Source organism: Osmerus eperlanus, chromosome 6, assembly GCF_963692335.1.
Source record: "Osmerus eperlanus chromosome 6, fOsmEpe2.1, whole genome shotgun sequence".
Classification (NCBI taxonomy): domain Eukaryota; kingdom Metazoa; phylum Chordata; class Actinopteri; order Osmeriformes; family Osmeridae; genus Osmerus; species Osmerus eperlanus.
Window position 1 is genome coordinate 10,515,923 of NC_085023.1, and position 25,273 is coordinate 10,541,195.

At 48.5% G+C, this 25,273-nt stretch overlaps 1 protein-coding gene across 7 annotated transcripts in view; it reads left to right on the top strand.

Annotated features, from left to right (window-relative positions):
* The first annotated feature begins 2,208 nt into the window (after window positions 1–2,208).
* zmiz1a (zinc finger, MIZ-type containing 1a) overlaps window positions 2,209–25,273 on the top strand; it is a 28,884-nt gene continuing 5,819 nt past the window's right edge. For 2 of the 7 annotated variants that reach the window (XM_062463407.1, XM_062463408.1), the window contains exons 1-16: window positions 2,209–2,342; window positions 5,196–5,309; window positions 7,066–7,171; window positions 17,553–17,588; window positions 21,091–21,226; window positions 21,692–21,806; window positions 21,943–22,160; window positions 22,273–22,474; window positions 22,612–22,893; window positions 23,026–23,205; window positions 23,359–23,427; window positions 23,964–24,132; window positions 24,266–24,452; window positions 24,628–24,706; window positions 24,796–24,927; window positions 25,101–25,206. In XM_062463407.1, coding sequence (XP_062319391.1) covers window positions 2,274–2,342; window positions 5,196–5,309; window positions 7,066–7,171; window positions 17,553–17,588; window positions 21,091–21,226; window positions 21,692–21,806; window positions 21,943–22,160; window positions 22,273–22,474; window positions 22,612–22,893; window positions 23,026–23,205; window positions 23,359–23,427; window positions 23,964–24,132; window positions 24,266–24,452; window positions 24,628–24,706; window positions 24,796–24,927; window positions 25,101–25,206 — 2,200 coding nt within the window. In that variant the 5' untranslated portion in view covers window positions 2,209–2,273. Of the gene's footprint in view, window positions 2,343–5,195; window positions 5,310–7,065; window positions 7,172–14,218; window positions 14,405–17,552; window positions 17,589–21,090; window positions 21,227–21,691; window positions 21,807–21,942; window positions 22,161–22,272; window positions 22,475–22,611; window positions 22,894–23,025; window positions 23,206–23,358; window positions 23,428–23,963; window positions 24,133–24,265; window positions 24,453–24,627; window positions 24,707–24,795; window positions 24,928–25,100; window positions 25,207–25,273 lie in introns of those variants that run through there. The other 5 variants (XM_062463410.1, XM_062463412.1, XM_062463409.1 and 2 more) reach the window with 4 other exon arrangements.

Genomic DNA, 25,273 nt, shown 5'->3' on the forward strand with positions numbered 1-25,273 from the left:
GGGGAAACGGTTAATCAATAGGTACAAGGTCAGGCAGCATGCAGACAGACAGGCAGACAGGCAGGCAGGCAGGCAGGCGGTAGTGGTCTGGAGTGTGCCCTGTTAGTGGTCTACAGGGCCGCTTGGCTGTGCTGAGGGATTTGTAGCGCTTGTAAAGGCTTTAAGGAGCCTCAGTAGAATTGAGTGCTGTGTGGCAGCAGGTCTGGGTAGTGGGAGAGAGAGACCCCTACTGGTATCTGTCAGTACTAGCAACTCACTGGGATGGTATCACATCCCATTCCATTAATGAAGTTGTGTCATTTTGGGGTTTTCCCCCAGATTTGTGTCGACTGTTTAGAAGTGTGTACTGTTTAGGAAACCACTGAAGTAGGCTATAAGCCAAGCCCATTCCTCTCAGTACATTAGACACAGTGCACACCTTTTTCTGATGTGTTGATTGACAGACTTGTGCCAAAGTATGTCTTTCGTTTTTTTTTCAAGAGCCTTCTTGAAAGTGTAACACGTTAATTTGACACAATGCGCACCCTGTTCTGATGTGTTGATTGACAGACTTGTGCCAAAGTATGTCTTTCTTTTTTTTTCTTCTTCAATAGCCTTCTTGAAAGTGTAACACGTTAATCACTTTTAACTTGTATTTCAAGCTATTCTACCCTTGTAATTCCTAATCTTTCTGGATTAGTAAAACACTCCAAAATGTTCTAAGATAAGCCTTCCTTTGAAGTTTTTACCTGTGATCCTAACGAATGAATTCACGAAACTGAAGCATTTCAAGCCTTTTTGGCTGTGTTTAATGTGTCTCCATCTGAGGGGCGAGATGAGCTCCATTATCCCTGAAAGCTCCTAACATGGTTGGCTGAGCTGTATCGTTCTTCCAGGCCTTTCTCTCTTCCCTCTCTCTGTCACCTCCCCCTCTGTCTTTCTCCTTTCAACCCCCCCCCCTTTTTTTTTCTTCTTCTCCCCGTCTTGCTTCTTCCATCCCACCTTCCTTTTCCCTCCCTCCATCCCCCCCCTCCCTCCCTCCCTCCCTCGCTCTCTCCCCCTGTTTCTGTCCATCTCAGCGGGGGCCCATAGCGGGGGTACTTGGTCAGCTCTCAGCAGACTTCCACAGGTTTGGCTTCCTCAGTGCTGCGCAGAGGGTTTTCACTTCCTACTTTGTGTGAGGGAATCTGTGCACGCGATGGAGATGGACTTGACTTGCGACCAGACACCCTGCCGCTTGTCCACCTGTTGATCCATTGGCGTGTCTCCTCAGTGCTCCGGGGGGGAAATGAATGAGCCCTTGAGAAATACGCAGAGAGAGACACACAGAGAGAGACACACACAGAGAGAGACACACACAGAGAGAGACACACACAGAGAGAGACACACACAGAGAGACACACACAGAGAGACACACACAGAGAGACACACACAGAGAGACACACACAGAGAGAGACACACACAGAGAGAGACACACACAGAGAGAGACACACACACAGAGAGACACACACAGAGAGACACACACAGAGAGACACACAGAGAGAGAGAGACACACAGAGAGACACACAGAGAGAGAGACACACACAGAGACACACACAGAAAGAGACACACACAGAGAGAGACACACACAGAGAGACACACAGAGAGAGACACACAGAGAGAGAGACACACAGAGAGAGAGACACACAGAGAGAGAGACACACAGAGAGAGAGAGACACACAGAGAGACACACAGAGAGAGACACACACACACACAGAGACACACACACAGAGAGACAAAGACACAGAGACACACACACTCAGAAACACACACGAAGAGAAAGAGAAGGCAAGCGTTTTGAAGACTTTTTAAATGAACTTTAAAATAGAGATAATGGGCCCTGTGATGTCAACAGTGGTGTGTTGGATCCAGTAGTTGTGAGAAACAAGCTCATGTAGCCCAACAGGAGATGACCAACATCCATGGTCTCGGTTTCCTTTTAGGTGTGGCTGAGTTGTGCTGATGAAATGTGTCTACAGCTGTTTTACCAAGCAATTCCCCTGAGCTGCAGAAGAATGTTACCAGAATAAGACGAGAGGTGCCCTTTTGTCTCCGAGACCCAAAGGAGTGACTGTGCTTCTCACAATGTTGTCACCCGTGCTGTCACCTGTCAAACCACTTTCTCCAAGTGACACAGCGGGCGCCCGAGTGCTTCAAACCACCCCTAAACGGCCCTGTCTCTCCCTGTCTCTCCCCCCCCCCAGAGTCGAGCACCTTGATGGCGTCCAGATAAAGAGAGGAAGCCGTCGCCAAGATGAACACGCTGCCGTCGATGGACCGGCACATTCAGCAGACCAACGACAGGCTGCTGTGCATCAAACAGGTGAGAGACCTCGAGGACCCCCGACGAGACACCAGGGTGGTGAGGGAGGGAGGGAGGGAGAAAGGGGGTCGAACGAGAGACGGTGGGGGATGAAGGGAGGGAGAGGGACTGAGTTGGAAGGGGAAATGGAGAGAGAGGTAGAGAGGGGATGGAGCAAAATGGAGAGCGAGGAAGGGAGAGTGAGAGGGTGAGAGGGTGAGAGAGTGAGAGTGTGTGAGAGAGAGAAAGAAAGAAAGAGAGGAAAAGAGTGGGGGCCGAACTCCTCTCCAGCTGTTCTTTCTCTCTCTCTTCTCCCCTGCCATCACCACCTTATATGGACATCTGCTAGTCTGGCCATTAGCTGCAGACAGATCATATTTCACTGAGTCTGAGTCTAAGAGAGAGAGAGAGAAGTAGAGAGAGACAGAAAGACGCTGGAAAAAAAAGAAATAAACTGCTCTTGAGAAACTAGTGACTGCGGAGAACTCTCCTGTCTTAGCTCCCTTGTTATTGTTCAGAGCAGGAGCAGACAATCTCACTTAGTATAAGGAAACTACAGAACCTGAAACACACACTCTCTCTCTCTCACACACACTCTCTCTCTCTCACACACACACACACACACACACACACACACACACACACACACACACACACACACACACAGACAGACTACCACAGGCCACTGCTTTTGAATAGCAGCTTTTCACAGAGGTTCTGACTCTCTATTTGTTTGTGGGTGTGACATTGTCATTGTCTGCCAACAGCTCCATCTGAGAGCATTTCAGGGTACTCTGTTAGTCTTTGGCTGAAAGGGGAAAGACATATCCTCTTCTCTGACATATCCTGCTCATCCACCCATGTGTCAATCTTTGCCCCATTCAAGCTGACCAGCCATTCCTTCACACAGTGCTCCCTTGCAAACAGACGTTATTCACCGGAACATTCCGCCAATAGAGATACTCAATCTGGTACTTTCTACACATGTGAAACTTGATGTCTTCTCTGGCAGACTGGGCCAGGTCACCCTCCAGAGATACGTTACAATGTGTAACTACCCAAATCAGGTTTTTCCTTTTTTGGGGGGGGGGGGGGGTGAGTCTGATAAACGAGGGCTGGGTCCTGTATCATTCAAGCAGCTACTGGAGAGCCCTGGCCCGGGGTCAACCCACCCATTGGGCAGGAGGGCAGGAGGTGAGACCGAGGGTGGCTGGAAAAGTCCCTCTTACTGTGAGGTGGCTGACACCTCTCAACTGCCGCTCACACACACCGTCCTAAACAGTAAACACACACACACCTATCCCTAACCCTATCCATTCCTGGCCCCAGTGTCTAGTTATTTCCCTCCTGCTGGCTCTCCCTCACCAGGCTCCAGCTTGTTAGACGGGCTAAGTGAAAACCACAGCAGTGGCTTCTCTGAGGAACAAGTGCGTCTCCAGACAGACAGGCCTCTCTGTGATTTCACACCCGTAGGAGGGGGATAGGACTCCTATCAACCTGCAGTAATGCTATTATATCAATCATCTAAGAGGGTTCTCTGCCCCTCCGTTCATCTAGCCGCCGCCCCTCCTCTCCTTCTCTCCTTTACCTTTCCATCTCTCCCTCTCAATCATCCCCCCCCCCTCTCTCTCTAGCTCTCTCTCTCTCTGTGTTTCAGAGAGCGAGAGTCCACAGCTGCTTCCACAATCGCTAATCTTCACATTACAAAAGATGAGTCATTGAAGACTGCTCTCTGAGCTCATGATATCGTTGGTGTACTCAAGGCCTTTCTCTGTGGGCGGACACTAAGACTACCGGAGCTGCGCACAGCCAGAAACGCACGCACGCGCACACACACATACATACACAGGACGGGCCGTGATTGCCGGCTCGCTCCTATAACAAGTCTTTGTCAGGCTCTGGCAAAGCCTCCCATTCAAACGCTCACCTCTGCTGCCCCCTAAAGACAATGCCCCCTTACCTTCCTCTCTAAAGAGGCACAAAACCCAGACTCTGCTGCCCAGATGAGAATAATAAACGTTTTTTTAAGTAGGCTCAATCTCCTCGGCTGAGCGAGCCTCAACTCTGAGCCATTTTCGAAATCGTTAACCTCGCGCGGGGAGGAGAGGGAGCTCGCTTTAAGGCATCCCATTGTGTCCCGCGAGGCGACGAAAGGAGAAGAAAGGTTTCAGACGTTCGGTGAGAGGAGGTCGGAGTGGGGGGGGACAGCTATCCGATGTGGTCCGGGTCTGTACACACAAAGCTGGTGGGGCCAAGAGACTAGGATCGGGCGTGTGGGGAGATGGTGGGCGCTGTGTGGGAGGTTGGGGGCGGGGGGGGGGGGGAGTGATTGGCATTGTCAGACTGTGGCGCAGCATGGCGGCTGAGTCTTTCAGGACTGCGGCGGAGTCCAATTGTGGAACAGGCAGCGGATGAGAGGGTGGTTGGAGGATTAGGTAACCACAGGGGTGGAATTAAGTGTTAGCGATTTGGGGAGGGGGTGGCTGTTGCCAGGAGACACCAAGGAGGAACACCGACTTCATTGTTGTGGAGGTGGGTTCTGGTACCCACAATGCAGCAGGGGCCCTGACTAGACGTGATTGGAAGGGAGTGAATGTCTTCACAGGGTTTTTTCCAGACACAAGAGGGTTCATCCATGGGGACAATGGGGGAGATGAGAAGGGTGTATGCCTGGGTAGATATTTCTATGGCTTCACAAATCATAGTTACATTTCGACTTGTCATTTTCAACAGACACTTTGGTCTGGAGCAAGTGAACTGACTATACATACCGGCCATTCTCAGTCAATCCTTCTGTTAAAGCATCATTTGTGCTTCAGTATATTTCAGATTCACTGTTTCACATTCTAACCCCCAGTTTTTCTGCCTCGACAGCACTTACAGAACCCGGCTAACTTCCACACGGCCGCCACAGAGCTCCTGGATTGGTGTGGGGACCCCAGAGCTTTCCAGAGACCCTTTGAGCAGAGCCTCATGGGATGCCTGACGGTACGTAGATGTCCCTGTTGCCTTGACGTCAGGGCCTCCAGCTACTTTCTGGGCTGGTCCTAGTTTACAGATTGTATGACGCAATCTGGGGGGGGGGGGACACATGCACCACGTGAGCCAATCACAGCTCGCTGTTAGCGTAACCCACGGAGATCTGCAGCAGCTGCTCAGGTCGTCAGGGGCCAGCGACAGGGGTTAAAGCCCCAGACACACTTCGCACGCACGCACACACACACACACACACACACTTAGACTGGAACACAGACACAGACGCAGTTAAACAAGGCCCTAGGCAGCCAGTCACCCCTGGCCACCCCTTCTCTGTTCCACTGTAACTGCTCATTGATCTGGGCAAGAGGCCAGAGTCCTGCAAACAAGCCCCAGGTGGAGGAGAGCACAAACACGAGGGGACACACACTTACACAGGCGCACTCACACAAGCACACGTGTGGGCAGGAACACACGCACGTTACACAGACACACACAAAACACACACAGAGCAACTGCTGTCCGGATTCTAAGTAGAGATCAGTCTTTAAGAATTGTCTTTAACTGGAGTGGTGGCGCGTGTAAACAGCCCAAATGCTCATTAATGTGTAAATCAGAATGAAAGCTTCTTACCGGCTGACAAAGAGCCATAGGATTGAACCCCCCTCTGAGTTCTCTCCTAGCATGGGGTCGTTCCATCAGCCGAGTGGTTTGATCAGCCTGAAAGAACAAATGACTTCTTATCGGGAGAATTAGCGACTGTTTCTCAGCTCCACGTCCTCTCGGCTCGCTGGGCTTTTGTTGTCGGTGTTGTTCCTAGCTCAGTCTAAACTGCGAGTTCAGTATGTGGTATTCCGGAAACGCATACGTTCCCAGATATGTGCTCCAACACACTCACTGAAAGACACATTTGACATGCAGCTTCTATTCCCCCGGCAACTATGGCACAGCCTTTACGCTGTGTCCTATAACTAATATCACTAGAAGGTGCCCCGACCTGACCTTGTTAAAGGTAATGTGTGTTTAGGGTCAGTGGAGTCGTACTCTGTTGGCAGATACAACCAGAGGGCTTCCCCCCTTTTAATAGTGATTTATTGTCTCCTGATGGCTGTTGGCTTTCACTTAACATCCCCTTTAACCGATCGTCAGAGTTCGGAAGGCGTCTAATAAAGCTGAACCGCTGTTTGGAGTCGTAAACACAGAAGCATTGTTAATGCCTTTGCTGCCTGAGCCAGGGCATTCCTCTGGCTACTGGGGACCGTGGGGCTCCAGAAGGGGTTGTCCCTGGCAGACCTGCAGACTAACCGTCGGTCCTCCTCTGGATCCGGGGGGCAGAATCAAGCACTCCTGATGAGAACGTGTGTGTGATCAGTGGTCAAAAGTGCCAATACCCAGCCTGCTTGACCGCGAAGAGTTGTCTGTCCAGTCGGCGTTCGATTGGGATAGACATTTTCTCGTCGGTCTGCCTCTGAAATTGAAACGACCCCAAGACATGGTCTGCCGGGTTAGACAGAGGTGATTTGGAGAATGTTTTCACTGGTGCACATGCCGGGGAGGTTTGGTCTCTTCTGATGATCAACAGCTTAATCACTGAATGTTTAGACATGTGTACTTTCGGTGCAGACATACGTGCAAAATAATTTCTCACTGGTCGCTAATTGCCACTGCCGTTTCTACCTGTCTCTCTCTCTCCTGTGTCTCTCTCGCCCCTTTCTGCCTCACCATCTCTCTCTTTATCTCTCTCACACTCACTCTTTCTTTTCCTCAGGTGGTGAGCCGTGTTGCAGCCCAGCAGGGCTATGACCTGGACCTGGGCTACAGGCTCCTGGCTGTGTGTGCTGCCAACAGGGACAAGTTCACCCCCAAGTCTGCAGGTGAGCACACACACTCCCCGCTGTCTAGGGAATGGTCTGTACAGCTGAGACGTGGACACGGCCCTCTAGAGGGGCTTCCTGTAACTTACTAGATGACTATCACTGTAGCGTCTCACTAATGTGGTAAGTACGTTCTCATTGGTCAGTCATCCATTCAAGGCTCTTGCATTGGTCGCTTTGTACGGCCTCCTGTGTTTTGCTCATGTCTGCTCTGGGATGTACAGTATGTTCGGACATCGCACGGATCACCCAGAGTGCATGATAATTACATGTATTTTTAGCCGCCATTACACTTGAATGTGCCATCGAGAAGATGGTAGTCCAGATGGCATCCTCACCCAAACTGTCCACTCAACTGTCTCATCCCACACACACACACACACACAAACACAGCGGTTCAGTAATGCTTTCCTCAGACGCCGACCTCCTCAAATCCAATTCCTTCAATCTATACCCACTCAGTACCAGCCAATCCTGACCGGTTCTTGTACATTTGTCAGAGTGAGTCCGGGCCGAGCGAGACGGATGACTGGACTGATGAGGTGGTCTGTGTTGAAGTGTGCGGAACCTTCCGCTTCCCAAAGACCTGACAAAGCCGCAGCCCGTCACCGCTGCATTAGATGGGTGGGCCGGGGAGAGCGAGCGAGAACGCGTTTCAGTGGGAACGATCTATTTCTTGTTCTCGCCGGGGGGGAAGGGGGGAAACGGCGGTCTTCTCAACACGGCAATATTTCACTTCGTCCAAGTTGATATTTTCTTGAGATCGTATTTGCTTTTATTTGCAGCTGATCCTCTTGTTGGTATGGACCTAAGGTTGATGGACGGACGTCTGGATTAATGGGCTTTTTCTCTGGCCTGCTGTCTGCTGCTAGTGTAATCTGATAGAGGGCCAGGCCTCAGGTCGGCTCTCTGGTTCTGGATGACGGTCAGCAGCGTCTCCAGACACGCTGATGGCCCTGGGATCTAATTGAGCGGTCTGCAGAGCCCTCTGTGTTTCGGGGAGGGGGGAGCTGGTCTTCTACAGAGAGGAAGGGGAGATGAGGGGGTGGAGGTTGGCTTCCCGTGGGGGGGAGGGGTGAACGTAGACATGGAGGCCGATGTGACTCAGACTCGGGGGTGATTTGACCCAGAGAACATACGTCTTGCTTGGGTTTCAAGGGCGTCTGTGCGTAGAGCCAGACTGGAGTACGACGGAAATAGAACAGACGCATGCGTTTTGTGTGCGCGCGCACACATCAAAACACACACGTTACAGTTGTGCACTTCCAAGCACGGGGCACACACAAACACACAAGCCCACCAGTCAGACAGAGGACCCATTAAGGCCACTCTTTCCTGTAGACTTCAGACAGGATGTGCAGGCTCCTTCTCTAGCCTATCCCATGCTGGTGGGGGGGGGGGGGGGGGGGTGTGTGTGGGTGTGTGTGTGCACACGTGTGTCTCTACTGTGAAGTGCAGCCCGAGCACAATCTTCTGACAGCCAGCATGGCGACAGAGGGCCGCATATCTGACACCCGAGCCCCCAGACGAGGGGGGAGTCTGGGATCCACACAGGGCTGGAACGGGGGAAGGGCCTGGTGCTCCTGATCTATCACATGATCTCTCACTATAGGTTCTATAGTATAGAAAATCAGTGCCCACCAACTCCACGCTTGTCGTTTTGTTGTGAAATCTACATTTGGATTGCACAGATACACAAGAAATTTTAGCGGATGATCAAATACGAGCCTGTGACTCATCACGAAAACCCCACCAATTAGTCATTGAATGACACCCCCCACGCACTCCATGGATTGATATTTGAGTGAGTGTGTTTCAAATTCTTCAGCACCAGGTTAGAGGGCTAGATAAACCGTCTGGTGACTTATCAGTGTGACTGGGGTATTAACATACTGACAGCTAATCTGTGATCAGCTGGTGAAGGGACTTAGCCAAGCGCTAGCAATAGACCAGTTAGCATGACCAGTCTACTACTGTGGTTCATACAGTTAGGTCCATAAATATTTGGACATTGACAAATTTTTCATCATTTTGGCTCTGTATACCACCACAATGGATTTGAAATGAAACAATCAAGATGTGCTTTAAGTGCAGACTTTCAGCTTTAATTTCAGGGTATTTACATCCAAATCAGGTGAACGGTGTAGGAATTACAACACATTTGATATGTGGCCCCCCCTTTTTAAGGGACCAAAAGTAATTGGACAATTGGCTGCTCAGCTGTTCCATGGCCAGGTGTATGTTATTCCCTCATGGGAGTTCGTTATTTTATTGACAAGGAGCAGATAAAAGGTCTAGAGTTCATTTCAAGTATGGTATTTGTGTTTGCAATCTGTTGCTGTCAACTCTCAATATGAAGTCCAAAGAGCTGTCACCATCAGTGAAGCAAGCCATCGTTAGGCTGAAAAATCAAAACAAACCTATCAGAGAGATAGCAAAAACATTAGGTGTGGCCAAATCAACTGTTTGGTACATTCTTAAAAAGAAAGAACGCACTGGTGAGCTCATCAACACCAAAAGACCCGGAAAACCACGGAAAACAACTGTGGTGGATGACAGAAGAATTCTTTCCCTGGTGAAGAAAAACCCCTTCACAACAGTTGGCCAGATCAAGAACACTCTCCAGGAGGTAGGCGTATCTGTGTCAAAGTCAAAAATTAAGAGAAGACTTCACCAGAGTAAATACAGAGGGTTCACCACAAGATGTAAACCATTGGTGAGTCTCAAAAACAGGAAGACCAGATTAGAGTTTGCCAAAGATATCTAATATAATATATCTAATATAATATCTAAAAGAGCCTGTACAGTTCTGGAACAACATCCTATGGACAGATGAGACCAAGATCAACTTGTACCAGAATGATGGGAAGAGAAGAGTATGGAGAAGGGAAGGAACTGCTCATGATCCAAAGCATACCACCTCATCAGTGAAGCATGGTGGAGGTAGTGTTATGGCGTGGGCATGTATGGCTGCCAATGGAACTGGTTCCCTTGTATTTATCGATGATGTGACTGCTGACAAAAGCAGTAGGATGAATTCTGAAGTGTTTCTGGCAATATTATCTGCTCAGATTCAGCCAAATGCTTCAGAACTCATAGGACGGCGCTTCACAGTGCAGATGGACAATGACCCGAAGCATACTGCGAAAGCAACCAAAGAGTTTTTTAAGGCAAAGAAGTGGAATGTTCTGCAATGGCCAAGTCAATCACCTGACCTAAATCCAATTGAGCATGCATTTCACTTGCTAAAGACAAAACTGAAGGGAAAATGCCCCCAAGAACAAGCAGGAACTGAAGACAGTTGCAGTAGAGGCCTGGCAGAGCATCACCAGGGACGAAACCCAGCGTCTGGTGATGTCTATGGGTTCCAGACTTCAGGCTGTCATTGACTGCAAAGGATTTGCAACCAAGTATTAAAAGTGACAATTAGATTTATGATTATGTTAGTTTGTCCAATTATTTTTGGTCCCTTAAAAAGGGGGGGGCCACATATAAAATGTGTTGTAATTCCTACACCGTTCACCTGATTTGGATGTAAATACCCTGAAATTAAAGCTGAAAGTCTGCACTTAAGGCACATCTTGATTGTTTCATTTCAAATCCATTGTGGTGGTATACAGAGCCAAAATGATGAAAATTGTGTCAATGTCCAAATATTTATGGACCTAACTGTAACTACTCCAGTAGCCATGAAACATGATGTTCTCCTGTAGTTAGGGCGTGGTTAATGTAGCATCTGAGCTGACATGCAGGCTGTTACAGGGTGTTAAGCGGGCACCCTGCTGCCTGGTTCATTAGATAATGGTTACTGGAGCCTTAATCCTACTGGCCTACTGGAGAAGACTGTCAGGTGGTGACTGGGCCACTATCAAATCCAACAAACTGCACAGTGAGATCAATTAGGCTGGGTTATACACTGCAGCCATCACTATACTGCTGTAATCGCCTCATTAGCAGGGGCTTCCAGTACTTCAGCTACTTCATCAACAGTTCGCCATTCGCCAAACTTAATAAGTGCTATTGTGCCCTGCTCTCAAATACTTTATTACTGGCTGTCAGCCAGCCAATAAAACCCCCAAAAAGAAACGACTGTTCCCAGGAAGCAGTCGAAGATCAACCTGTCCCCTCTTATCTGGAAGATTTGCACACTTACACTGGGTTTAAAAAAAACCGAATTAGGATCCATCACATTGACATGCCAGACCTTACCTCTCGGCGTCCTGAAGTCTTCTCAATTCTCTTGTTTCTCAGTTTTACACTCTGCTCGCATCCAAAGAGTTTGCTCTAGGAGGCCTCATGTCCTCTGACCTTCCTGAAGGTTGAGGGTGTAAATTGACTGTTAGATCAAAGTGTGACTCAAGAAAAAACTGGTAAAAGGTAGCAAATAGATGGATTCTATTATCCATTCATTTTTATTGAACCCCAGATTCAATTGGTGGATTAAATTCCCCGAATTCCATTCTGCAATCAATCTCTAGTGGTTTTTAAGATATTGACTATCCATTTATGTAAGTATGCATTGCTCCAAAAAATCTTTAGTGTTGTTAGCACAACACACTGTGACTTTGAAGTGCTCATGTGTGTGTGTGACAGATATCACTGTGATTCATTTCCTACCTCACAACAACACCTCAACCAGGGCACAGAATGCGCTGGAATGTCTCTCATTGGGTTTCAGCTGTGAAAGTCAGCACTGTGGTGTCAGCAACACAGTTTCAACCAGGCACCCCACTAAACAGCAAGCAACTTAAAGCACAGCTGGTTCTGGAGTACGTTTAGCCAACGCTGTGTTAAGATATTGTAGGATTGGAAGGAAATGATGAGGAAGAGTGAAAATGGAATTCTGTCAAGCTGTGTGGCTATTGGTATGAAGTCAAATGACCCCCCTCCCCTTTTTATCGAACAACATAACGTTCCAGCGGGCCAATGGAATGCGGTCAGCTCACCGTAAATCAACTGAGCATGCTCAAGGGGCAATCTGGTGTTTCCCATCAGGAAAGCAACCAGTCCGCCTTGTCAACAGTGACGGATAACTTCCAGGGTGCGGCCATAACTCACACATGTCCCCATTCAAGCACGCGAATGCAGACAAACAGACACACGTTTTGTACACACAGCCACACATTTGAAACCGAAAGTGGGACTTCCCCATACTGACTACAGATCAGCAGATATCTCTCTCCTGTTTTCGGAACAGCTGGACGTCCTCTCTCGTCAGCTTTTAAAAAATGTGTTTTGATCTGCCTGCCTCTTTTTTTTGGCATCTTTCACTCAATCTCTCTTTCTCACTTTGAGTTGTGTTTCTCTGTACAGACATACTGTAGCATAAGGTGTAGGTAGTCATTCCTTTGTCACTGACCTAATCAACCTTACAGACTTTTATATTTAATTACTGCTGAGTAAGAGCAGCCTGCTGAATTATTAACGAGATGCACAGGTTATTTTTAGCGAGGTGGCCTCTCCTCTGACACTCTGCTAAGCTTTGCCTAAGATGATGAAACCACTTTGCAATCACAAAGTAAGTTTACGACTTCAAGCCTGCGAAGTGTATGTGTTTTTAAAGGGCATTGTCATTCAGAGTAAATCCACATTTGATATGGCTACACTTTCAGTTGGCGGCTTATTAGGTTCTCAGTGAATAACATTTGGTGATTTCATAGTTCAGATGAAAAGTCAATGAGTTTTGATAAACCCACAGCTGATTCGGAGAACATCGCTGTCCAGATTCGCCCACCAGATTGGATCAGGCATACGTATATTCCCAGTTTGCCTGACCACACCACTACCATGTAGGGACCATATGCATTATGGCATTCTGAAAGGGTATGTAAGGTGTCTTTTACGGGGTCAGCTGTTTGTGGTGACTCCCTCCCTCAGGTCAAGGAAGGTGTATTTTTCTTAATGGGCGGAAACGGCACTGATTGAATGTAACGTACACAGTGGGGTAAATACCGTGGAAGTGTAGGCCCATTGAGTGGCTGTCTTTTGTGGTTGATCCACTGTTGTCTGATGGGGTGAGGGGGATCATGGGGGCTCCGTCAGATTAGCTTTTTTTCTGGGAGGTCGGAATCCCCTCTCTGATATCTGTAATGACTTACCACTAGGCTGCTTTGGAATAGATTGATCTGCATGGGTCTGCCCCCCCCCCCCCCTCTCTCTCTCCCTTCCCCCCTCTCCTCACTCGGATGTGCTGGACTCCAGCCAGGATACAGCCTGTCTAGCATGTTAAGATCCCGCCCATTTCTGCAAGTTTGCAATGTGAGCTGGCTTTCTTCTTTCCTTCCCTCTGGCAAAGTGGCTATTGCTCTGCTAGTGTGTGTGTGTGTGTGTGTGAGAGAGAGTGTGTGAGTGAGTGAGAGAGAGAGAGAGAGAGAGAGAGAGAGAGAGAGAGAGAGAGAGAGAGAGAGAGAGAGAGAGAGAGAGAGAGAGAGAGAGAGAGAGAGAGAGAGAGAGAGAGAGAGAGAGAGAGAGAGAGAGAGAGAGAGAGAGAGAGAGAGAGAGAGAGAGAGAGAGAGAGAGAGAGAGAGAGAGAGAGAGAGAGAGAGTGCATATTTGTGACTGTACTTGTGTGTGTGGTGGGAGCTTCCGGGGAAAGATCAGTGGATGTAAAGCTAGGATACATCAATAACAGCAAGACACCACAGAGGTAAGAAGTATGAGCATCACCTTCCTCTTTAACTTCCCCCCCCCTCTCCATCTCTCTTTATCTCCTTCTCTCTTTCTACACCTTCCTTCCTCATGCTCATCCTGTCTTTCCTACTCTCTCTGTCTCTCTTTCTGTCCCCCACCCCCGCTTTCTACCACCCCTCACCTCTCCTTCCCTCTTCTTCTGGTTGTCTCATGAGTTGGTTGGAGCCAGCAGCAGGTACAGCAGGAGCCCATTAGAACAGAGCTGCTCTTTCATTGGATGAGGCAGGGAATCCGGGAGTCTGCCTCTGAATAATTGATGTACATTGTGCAGACGCTGGACAGCGGAAGAAGACAGGGAGGGGTGAGAGAGAGAGGAAAAGATAAAAAGAGGGGGGGGGGGTGGAAGAGGAAATGAGAGAGACAGCAAAAAGAGAGCCTATGATAGGAGGAGTTACAGAGGAAAAGGAGATAGATCACAAACTAAAAGCTGGAGAGCAGCCTCTGGTCTCTGGTGGGACACAGGAGTGTTTTTGACACAAGTGTTTTTTCCCCGCGCCATGAGGAGAATGAGATGAGACGTACTGGGACTTTGCTTGGCAGCGGGTAAGTCCAAGGACTGTTGTTAGTTAAGAGTGCGTGTTTGTGTGCGTGCGTGCATACATGCACACCATGTGAGCACATGCGGCTTCTTACAGATGAACAATTCGATGAAGTATGTTTTGCAGCCTGAACAGGTGCACGTGTGTGTGTGTGTGTGTGTGTGTGTGTGTATGCATGCAGGCTGAATTATAGTCTTATTAGATCAGTGGCATGTCTTCCAAGTTGTTCTGCGGCAGTGCAAAGTGGGCTCAGTCCTGCTCGCCAGAGTGTAAGCGAGATCCATTTAGTGGTGGAACTTATCTGTGTGAGAGTGACTGCAGTCACACAGCACTCACCGCTGCAACACCGCACATGGCCCGGCCAAATCAGCTGACCAGCTTGACCTACATGTTTCAGCCCCTTGCAGGGTCGGTCTGTGTGCGTATGTGTGTGTGTTTCTGTGACAAAGAGAGATGACCTATTTCAGTGACTGTATGTGGGCTCTTTAAGTATTTGAGCTGCGTGCCAGAGAGAGTGTCTCCCTGCCCTGTGAGTAAGTACAGTACAAGTAGGGTGGCGAAGGATGATGACACTGCAACTCTGTAAGAACACAGTGACAGGAAACATGTTTAGCTTATGTTCATAGGCCTATGGTTGAGAAGCCCAATAGCATTAAATTTCATCCTAGTGCTTAATCTGTCAGAGATTAATTCTAATTTAAGTAGGCTAAAGAAACGCTAGTGCAAAAGGCTAGGCTGTAGGCTAGTGAAGGTTAAAGGTAGGCTAGGAAAGAAAGGTAAATGTAGGCAAATAGAGTAAGCTAAAGGTAAGCCTACAGAGTCGGCTAGTCGAGTAGGCAAAAGGTAGGCTAGTATAGATAGTATAGTATAGATAAGGCTAAAGGTAGGCTAGTAGAGTATGATAGTAGGCTAATGGTACACTTGTCGAGGAAGCTAGTCGAGTAGGCAAAAGGTATGCTAGTAGAGTATGATAATGGGCTTATGGTATGCTTCTAGAGTATGATAGTCGAGTAGTCTAAAGGTAGGCTCATAGAGTATGCTAGTAGATAAGTCTGCAGGTAGGCTAGTATAGTATGCTAGTAGATAAGGCTAAAGGTAGGCTAGTAGAGTATGATAGTAGATAAGTCTGGAGGTAGGCTAGTATAGTATGCTAGTAGAGAAGGCTAAAGGTAGGCTAGTAGAGTATGATAGTAGATAAGTCTGGATGTAGGCTAGTATAGTATCCTAGTAGAGAGGCTAAATGTAGGCTAGTAGAGTATGATAGTAGGCTAATGGTACACTTGTCGAGGAAGCTAGTTGAGTAGGCAAAAGGTAGGCTAGTAGAGTATGATAATGGGCTTATGGTATGCTTCTAGAGTATGCTAATAGAGTAGGCTAAAGGTAGGCTGGTAGAGTATGCTAGTAGATAAGGCTAATGGTAGGCTTGTAGAGATGACTAAAGGGAGGCTTCTAGAGGCTAGAAGAAGGCTAAAGTGTCCATAAAGTGTAAACTTGTAATATTCAACATAACAAAGACAGTGCATTTTGAAAGATGTGGAGCTGCATGATTTCCTGCCTCTCAACAGACTCTAACCGCCGCAACCACTAACATCCTCAACCTGTGGCCACATCTAGCCAGCCTACCCATTCCCTGCTTCCTCTTGTCTGCATATTCTCCAGCCAGCTCGCACTGTGTCTCCCACACATTTTGTGTTAGTTACATAGTTCTGTAAAATGAGCATGTTGTCAGACATGCCATTTTAACTTGAATATTTGTTCACAATGTCCCGCATCTCTCTGCCTTGTTCCTCTTGATGCTTCTTTACAGTGGGCAACCTCTTATGAATATGTATTCATGGTTTTGTTGATCTAGTGTTTACGTCGAATGTTGCTTATATCAAGGTACATGTGTGCGCCATAAATACGATCAAGCTCACAAAGGTTGTTAGAATCTTGCTTAACACACTACCCCCCCCCCCCCAATACCACCACCAACACCACCCATTTATTCCCTTCATTAATCTGCTACTGGTTATCTCAATATGGCTTTGCAATATCACCTATTTTGAAGTGTATCTACAATGCTGTTCTTCTGTCCTTGGATCTCACCGGTAATGAGCAGTATGAGAGTGTGGAGGTTGAGGGAGGGAGCCTGTCTGTCTATAATTAGGTGTGTGATTTTCACAGGTTCCTCTTTATTGGTGTGAGGCTGAGGCGGAGAGAATGTCATCTTCAGCTTCCCTCACGCTGGTTAGCCCCTATTCAGACTGGTGCTTTCCCACCTAACAAGCAGCTTTCCCGCTTCTGTAAATCTAGTTGAGGCACTCTATCAATAATGTTGTCTATGTGTGTGCACATGGAAATACCTCATGCCGTGATTAGGGTGAGAGGGACATGGTGTAGCAGGCTTATGGGTTGGCGATGGTAAATACCAGTGGTGTGACAGTGGAGAAGATGATGGTGATGTGCTTTTGTGTCACAGTGCTGTGAAATCGCCGTGGTGTATACGTGAAGGCCTTAAACCAAGGTCTGGTTGAACAAGGCACAGGTGTATATTCACTGTTCATCTTGGGGGTTCCTCGTAGCGGCTCACCGTTTCACACCTACTAAGCTTCTTTCATGTTTAAATAGTCTTTTATAATGTTCTCATGTTCTCCAAGATAGGCCAGTGTCAGAAGCTACATCCAGTAGCATTGGACACGCTTTCTCGCCATGGATTTTGTGATATCTGTTGAATAAGACCATGTCTTCTGTGATTGGACATACAAGAAGTGCCATTCACTTAAAGGCTTTTGAGATATTTGATCCGTATTTCATCCACATCTCATCACCATGGTTCAGGCACCGAACACAAGGGGGCTTACCAAAGTTCTTCTTTATTCTGTTCAAATAAATAAAGTAGAGAAGACAACCGAACACATTTAGAGATAGGGTGCTTGGAAGTGTACTGCACACGACGGGTACGTGAAATAGATCTTGTGCTGTTTTCCTGCGTTTGTTTCTGTTTCCTGACTGTCTGTTACATCTTGCCACAGTCCAACCACAGTGGACATGAAGTAGAAGCGGCAGACGGCTTCTCTAACTCTGCTTCTGTTGCTGCATTTGTTGTGGTGCTCATGCTTACCTCTATTAACCCCTCGCCCGAGTAAAATGTGTAATTTGAACCCCCACAGAAACCAGCACCTGCAGGAGATGTCAGACTGACTCAGGTAGCTACTTTCCCTTCTGTGCTTCGGCATCCTCCAGCTTGTGACCACATCCTGGGGTACCTTCCCCCCCCCCCCTCCATTCCCACCCGCCCTCCAACCACGGTCCCCCTCCACTCCTCTCCTCTAGTCTCCTCCGTCACCGTCCATCAGTGCTGCACTGTCTGAATTTTGGGGGTTTTATTTGTTTGAAACCCAAAAATGAAATAACAGTTGGTGCGGTAATTTAGCCATAGACAAAAGTTGCTGCATTTGTTTTAATAAACATTGCTGGTTTTCCACACAGTGCAGCTTTGATTGAATCGAGACTGGAGTCATGGAGCGCTAACCTGATTGGATGTGCTCCTGGCTGAGCAGAGCAGAGGTTGGCTGAATGGAGTGGGAGGTCGGAGATATCATTGGCTGCTAAATGGTTTCCATTACACTTTTGCAGAAGCATGGCTTTTTTTTTCTCCATCCCCTTCCATATTTCTTCTTTTGCATACATTTTAATGCGCGCACAGTATACCGTCTAGAACTTTTCAGACCTTGGCTCATGTTTTTTTTTTATCAAAAAGTTTCTGTCCTTTCACACATTGTCTGAGAAGGCTTCTAATACAGTATTCATGCCCTGAGAGTGTATTGTACTGTACAGTTTCATAGTATTTCTGGTTTGTGTGTTTTATCCCACCTGGGCTGGAATGCATGTTTGGTGTGTCCGTTTCGAGCTTTCAGAGAGGAAAAGGCTCATGTTGTATCAGAGGCTATCCAGCGTCTATGTTCTCATCGTCCTGTTTCCTATGTGTTGACTCACAGTATGTGGTTCTCAATATATAATGTACAGTATTTTCTTTTCGATGTCGGACGAAAATAATGTAATGTTTGAACTTTGCATCGTATCCCCTTGGAACAATCATGTGGCCTCTCACATGGTCACGCACAAAGTCAGGCGACCTTACAGTAATTAGCATTGGGGTTTCCGAGTAGACAAAGACTTGTATTCGCCTACTCATTAGTTAATAAACACTACAGCCTGTTGCCCCCGGTTACTCTCCAAGTTGGTTTCAGGTGCTGGCCCGAGACCAGCCACACACACATGCACGCACACACGCGCAAAGGTAGAGCTCTTAACTGTCGTCTCCAGTCCAGTGTGTCTTAAATCCAACGTGATGAGCATCGGGCTATCAATATGTGTGGATTATCAGAGGATACTTCTTAGAACTGAGGCCTTTCAAGGAAGGGGTTAGAGGGCTTCTCTAACAAATGAGTTAATGCCCGTCGGACTGGCAGCCCGTGCAGGCTTGGACAGTTGGCACACAGGGGTGTTGGTTGTGCATTTACCAGGGTCAGCACAATATATTATGTTGGTTTGTGGCTGTGTTTGGTCATGTGGAAAGCTCCAAATGACATATTGTGTGTGTGACTGCTAGGCAGTGCTGTAGACTTTCTGAGTTTCTGTTGCACCGTGATTCAATTGCGGTTATCCTTTGTGATTCGGTTTAACGGAGGGGAGTTGTAAGCAGTGAAAGGAAAGAGTATATAAGGTAGAAGATGTGTGAGAGAGAGTGAGAGGGACAGGTCATTAGAGAGAGAGTGAGAGCAGTAGCTGATGGTTGCTGTCCATAGCAACCGCCTCTGTTTGTTCTCCATTAGCAAGGTAAGCACTGCACCTTCATTAAAAGAGTGCTAATGAGCTTGCGTGGCAGTGCAGGGGCGCTACGCATGAAGGTAAGAATAGAGAGAGAAAGAGAGAGAGATAGAGGGAGGGGGGGTGATATAGTGGGGTTAGTGGATGGGGTTTGGGGGTTGCGGTGGTCACCAGCAGTGAATACTAAGCTGTCAGGATTTTTGACACTCAGAACCATGTAGTATGGAAAGGGGGAGAGGACATTTGACTGCCACCCCTTCTGTCCTGAATGATGACATTGCTGGTGTGGGCTGGGTATTGCGGCTCACTGGTTTGGAAGGGAGATGCTACACGCACATCCCTCATTCCCTAGATACCCGCTGGTCGTATCATTGCTCAGTTAAATGGTGGGTTGTCCAGATTGAGGAAGTCTGTTGAGGTGGTGATTTAGTGGGGACGTAACCTCTTGCTAATGGTAGGGTGGAGTAATTCCTCTCTTAACTAGGAGGGTTGGTGTCCCCTCCCTCCAAGGGAACCTGCTGGTTCCCAGCTTCTGCTAGCATTGAAATTGAACCCTCTTACAGTATAACTATACTTCTTACAGCTATAACCATAATTTCCCCTTAATAGTTCTTGCAAAGCACCAGTTATTATTATGCATCTGCACCGAGTATAAATGTCACTGCAACTTGTTTGCAACAGCACAGATTTCAGCGAGTCAGATGCATGCTGTTTCATGAATTATGCATATCTGGGAATGTCATGTGGTAGATTAGAGTGCAGGGAAACATGCAGCGACACTGTTAGAGGCAGCGGCATGTCTGCGTTTAGACAGGGGAAGGATGCCCTGTTGTCTTGTTTTTGTACTGGTGCTGTGGAGCCTGTCTGCGTCCTGCCCTTCCTGTCTTCCCTGCAAGGGCCTGAGAACACTGAACAGTCTGATTAGTCATTACTGACACATTGATCCTCCGAGGGGAGAAGGAGTGGGGAGAAGGAGAGGGGAGATGGGTGGAGGAGGGGCAAGAAGAAGAGGAAAGGAGGGGAGGAGTGGAAAGGGGGCAGGGGGAAAAGAGGAGGGGAAGAGGGAAGAAGGGTGGAGGAGAGAAGAGGAGAGGAGGTTGTGGGAAACAAAAGGGGTGGAAAGAAGGGGAGCGAACGTGAAAGGAGGAGGAGGGCAAGAGGAGATGGAGAGGAGAGGAAACGGGGGTGGGAGGAGGGGAGGGGAGAGGAATAGAGGGAGATGAGAGGGCGGAGGCGAGAGAGGTGAGGAGGAGAAGCGAGAGCGAGATGAGGGAAACTGCCCTCGCTCTTTCCCTTAGTCTCTCCTTTCAGCCTGTCCTTTAAAATACTGTAGTACTCCAGCCCTGAAGTACATCATCAGCATGATTCACCAGCCTTCTAGAGATTACATCTCTTTTCCCCCAAGTCTCTCCCCTCTTCCCTCCTCTCTCTTTCTCTCCCTCGCCCCATCGCTCTCTCTCTCTCTTAACTTCTCCTGTCAGATAAACTAGGAAGTCCTTGTTCTGTTGTTGGATCTGGGGAAATGTTGCAGTGCAGATAGATTGTGTGATTCATTCAGTCAGTGAAATCCATACAGACAGCAAGCCACCACCAGGCTGACGTGGGCAGAGTAAGGCTTCCCTCCCAAGGCCGTCAGGCGAACTGCAGGCAGAAAGAGTCCTTGTCTACACAACTTGGGATTGTAAAGACTTAACAACTTTGCTGGACAAAAGCATCCAATGAAATGCATCGGATTGGCCAATGTGCTCAATTTCAAGCCTGACTCATCAATTTGACATCTGACAGATGAAGAGTGACAGACTGCTGGTGGACTCCCAAGTCAGATTGCAGACTGACCCAGATGTGCGTGTGTGTGTGTGTGTGTTGTGTTCCTTGCAGCCCTGCTGTCGTCGTGGTGTGAGGAGCTGGGCCGTCTTCTTCTGCTGCGTCACCAGAAGAACAGACAGAACGAACCGCAGGGCAAAGTCCCCATGCAGCCCAGCATGAACAGCATGAAACCAGGCCTCACGCACAGGTCAGTGTGTGTTTACATGGGGCTGTGTGTGTCTGTGTGTGTGTCTGTGTGCTCATGAGGAGCTGCACAGTGACTCCCACTGCAACCTACAGATTTGTTTTTGAAATGTAGCGCTTGAGTGACTTTCAAAATTCCACCAACCTGGTCTGAGTCAAAGGTCCCACCCTATCCCAAAAAGGTTCTCTCATTTCACAGTTTAGCTTAGATATTTTATTCAGACTCATTTTAAACTTTTTTGCTCTTTCCATTTCACAGTTGTTCATGGTTACTCTGGCTTCTAATGTGTTTTGCAAGCAAATGCCAAGCATGTCAAATACCCCAACTTTTTGGCAAAAGGCATAGAAAAATAAATGTACTTCCCAGTTTTGGGGCGGATTTCTCATTCCACTCCCCGTGCCAACTGAAACTCAGAGGTCTTTAGGGCCCAGGGGTCATGCTCTTGTTGTGTGTGCTTCTGCTCTACAGCGATGGTTCCTTTCCCTACGACTCGGTTCCCTGGCAACAGAACACCAACCAGCCCCCTGGGTCGTTGTCCGTGGTTACGACAGTGTGGGGTGTGACTAACACGTCACAGAGTCAGGTGAGGCACCAACAACAGACGGTCTGGTTTAAAACCCCCCTATCCAGTGGGTGTTAGTTCAGAAGTCTCCGTTTACAGAACTCGACCAGAACCGCTCTCCTCATTGCTGTGTGCGTGTGTGCGATTGGATGTGCAGGTACTAGGCAACCCTATGGCAAACAGCAACAACCCAATGAACCCTGGAGCGAACCCCATGGGCTCGGGTATGTCGGGCAGCGGAGGGGGGCTCAGCTCCCCCCAGTTCAGCGGGCAGCAGCAGCAGTTCCCCTCCAAGGGGGGCTCCAGTCAGGCCTACATGCAGCAGGGCATGTATGGCAGACCTGGCTACCCTGGAGGAGGGGGCTACAGCGGCAGGTAAGGGTCTCTCTTTCTCTCTCTCTCTCTCTCTACACACACACGCACCCAAAGAATGTGTCAAATATTGGAGGTTTTTACTTAACAGTTGTTGTGTATGTGTGGTCTGTAGTTACTCTGGGGGTCCCAACGCCCCTCCAGGAGGGATGGGTATGCCCCCCCACAGCCGCACCCCTGCTGACTTCACCCAACCAGCAGCGGCTGCCGCCGCTGCCGCCGTTGCCGCCGCCGCCGCCACGGCTACAGCCACGGCAACCGCCACCGTGGCAGCCATGCAAGAGACCCAGAACAAGGACATGAACCAATATGGACAGGTATGGATATACAGTACGGTCACGCAGTTTACATATGGTAGACATCTTTAACACTCTATAGCAAAAGAAGATTTCCACCTATGTGGACAATAAAGTTGTCTATTCTAACTGTCTTTACATCTCCTTTCCATTGGTAGATGTGTTCGTCGTTCCAGATGGGGCCAGCCCAGGCTTACAACAGCCAGTTTATGAACCAGCCGGGACCAAGAGGCCCCCCTGGGGGAATGAACCCAGCCAGCATGGGCTCTCCCATGAACAACCCCAACATGAGTGGGCCTCCCATGGGCATGAACCAAACTCGAGCCCCGGGCATGGGGCATTTCAGCAGCCACGGGCAAAGGATGCCCCCGCAAGGCTATCCCAGTGGGCCCAGACAGGGCATACCTATGCAAGGCATGAAGAGGCCCTACCCTGGAGAGGTGAGTGGGTAGACTGGGATTATCCTATGAGGGTTCACCTATAGTCGATGAGGATGATGATGATAAAGGTACCATAAAGTTATCAGTTGTCCACATCACCAACGTCTTCTTACGCCTGCTTCTGTCACACAGCCAAACTATGGGGGTCAGCAGTACGGGCCCAACGGTCAGTTCCCTCCACAGCAAGGGCCCTACCCCTCATCCAACCCCCCCAGACCGATGTCCTCACCAAACTACCCCGGGCAGAGGATGCCAGGGCAGCAGGTCCAAGGGCAGTATGGTCCTGGCATGACCATGGGTCAATACTATAAGGTAACTCACAATTATTAACAATTCTAATACCAAACACTATAACCATATTAAAAGACTGCATTCAGAACTTCAATTAGCAGTTTTCTCATACAATGTGAAGTGTAAGATTCTGGATGAATATTAAGCTCATCCTCGTGTTGTTGTACTTTGAAGCAGGAGCAGTTTAATGGCCAGAACACCAACTTCTCTGGTGCTGGATACTCCTACAACCAAGGCAATGGGGTAGGTGGTCTCTGTCTTATGCGATTTGATTGTTTAATTAATAAATGAAAGAGCTAACGGGCTGCTTGTTGTAAGTTACACTTCTCTCAGTTGCAAAAACGTTGACCTCGAACAACATAAGCTGTACTGTCCACTCATTACTTAATTTAAGTATTCTCAAACTCGAAAGAATATTTTTTTTACCATAGTCCACTGTATATCTGTGCAGTCGATTCCAGATTCCACTGTTTATTTTCATAGAAACTTGGCCTGTTAACAATTTTCTTTAATTGGGAATATCCACAAGGTGGTCTGAAAGAATACGTAGGTGTATTACCTAGAAACCTTTTATTATTATAATATATTTTTTCCGCCAAAGCTGAACCACTTGTCCAGAGGGATTTAAATTCAGTGACCTGAACAATCATGTGGAGACAGGCGCTTGAGGTTATAAAAACATAAAAAATAAACTAGAAAATGTGGTCATACTCATGTGTCATCCATTCAAATAAATCATGTCAACTTTGTTGTCCATGTGCTTCCCTCCCTCTCTGCAGCCCCCCAGGCCTGGGACCTACCCCCACTCTCCCGTCCCGGGGAACCCTACACCACCCATGACCCCAGGAAGTGGCATCCCTCCATACCTGTCCCCCAACCAGGACGTCAAACCCCCGTTTCCTCCAGACATGAAACCAAATATGGCTGCACTGCCCCCTCCTCCACCAAGTGAGTATTTTATTTGTGACTGTGGGGGGAATCCAAAGGGCAAAAAAAAATGATTGTCCCAGACGCCGTTTCCTGTGATGTGGACCGTTTTTCGGGGGTAAACAGTCCAAACACTCTCACCCCCGTCCCACAGATGTGAAAAGGAAAGTTGACGTCCTCTCTTGCTCTCCGCTCCCAGCCAACCCAAACGAGGAGCTGCGGCTGACCTTCCCTGTCCGCGACGGAGTGGTGTTGGAGCCCTTCCGTCTGGAGCACAACCTGGCCGTCAGCAACCACGTCTTCCACCTGCGTCCGTCCGTTCACCAGACTCTCATGTGGAGGTGAGGCGCGCACGCACACGCACGGCGCGCACGCGCACGCACGACGCGCACGTCCGTGTGGAATGGGTCTGGTGGGAAAAGAAGGGTTGTAACTTTATGAAAGGAGCCTCGCGTCTTTACTTGAAGTGACTGGGTATGAAAGAGGGACATGAATGTCTTGATCTTTGACCTACAGGTCAGACTTGGAACTACAGTTCAAGTGTTACCACCATGAGGACAGGCAGATGAACACTAACTGGCCAGCCTCCGTCCAGGTCAGCACACACACACACGTACACACACACACACAGACATTATCGGCAAATATCCATTGGCACGCGAAGAACTTCTTTTCTGTTCTTAGGTCAGCGTCAATGCCACGCCCCTAACCATCGAGAGAGGAGACAACAAGACTTCCCATAAACCCTTGCACCTGAAGCATGTCTGTCAACCTGGTAGAAACACCATCCAGATCACCGTCACTGCCTGCTGCTGCGTGAGTATTCACACACACACACACACACACACACACACACACACACACACACACACACACACACACACACACAGACCTCCTACACAGAATGAACCTCAGTGAATACAAAGCGGCAGACTATGATTGGTACTAAACCTGTGTGTGTGTGTATGTGTGTGTGTGCGCGCGCGCAGTCCCACCTGTTCGTGCTGCAACTGGTCCACAGGCCGTCCGTCCGGTCGGTCCTCCAGGGCCTGCTGAAGAAGAGGCTCCTGCCTGCGGAGCACTGCATCACCAAGAGTAGGTTCTCCTCAGTCCCCCATCCCCCGCATCCATCCCTCAACCCACTCCCCTCCCCATCTCACGT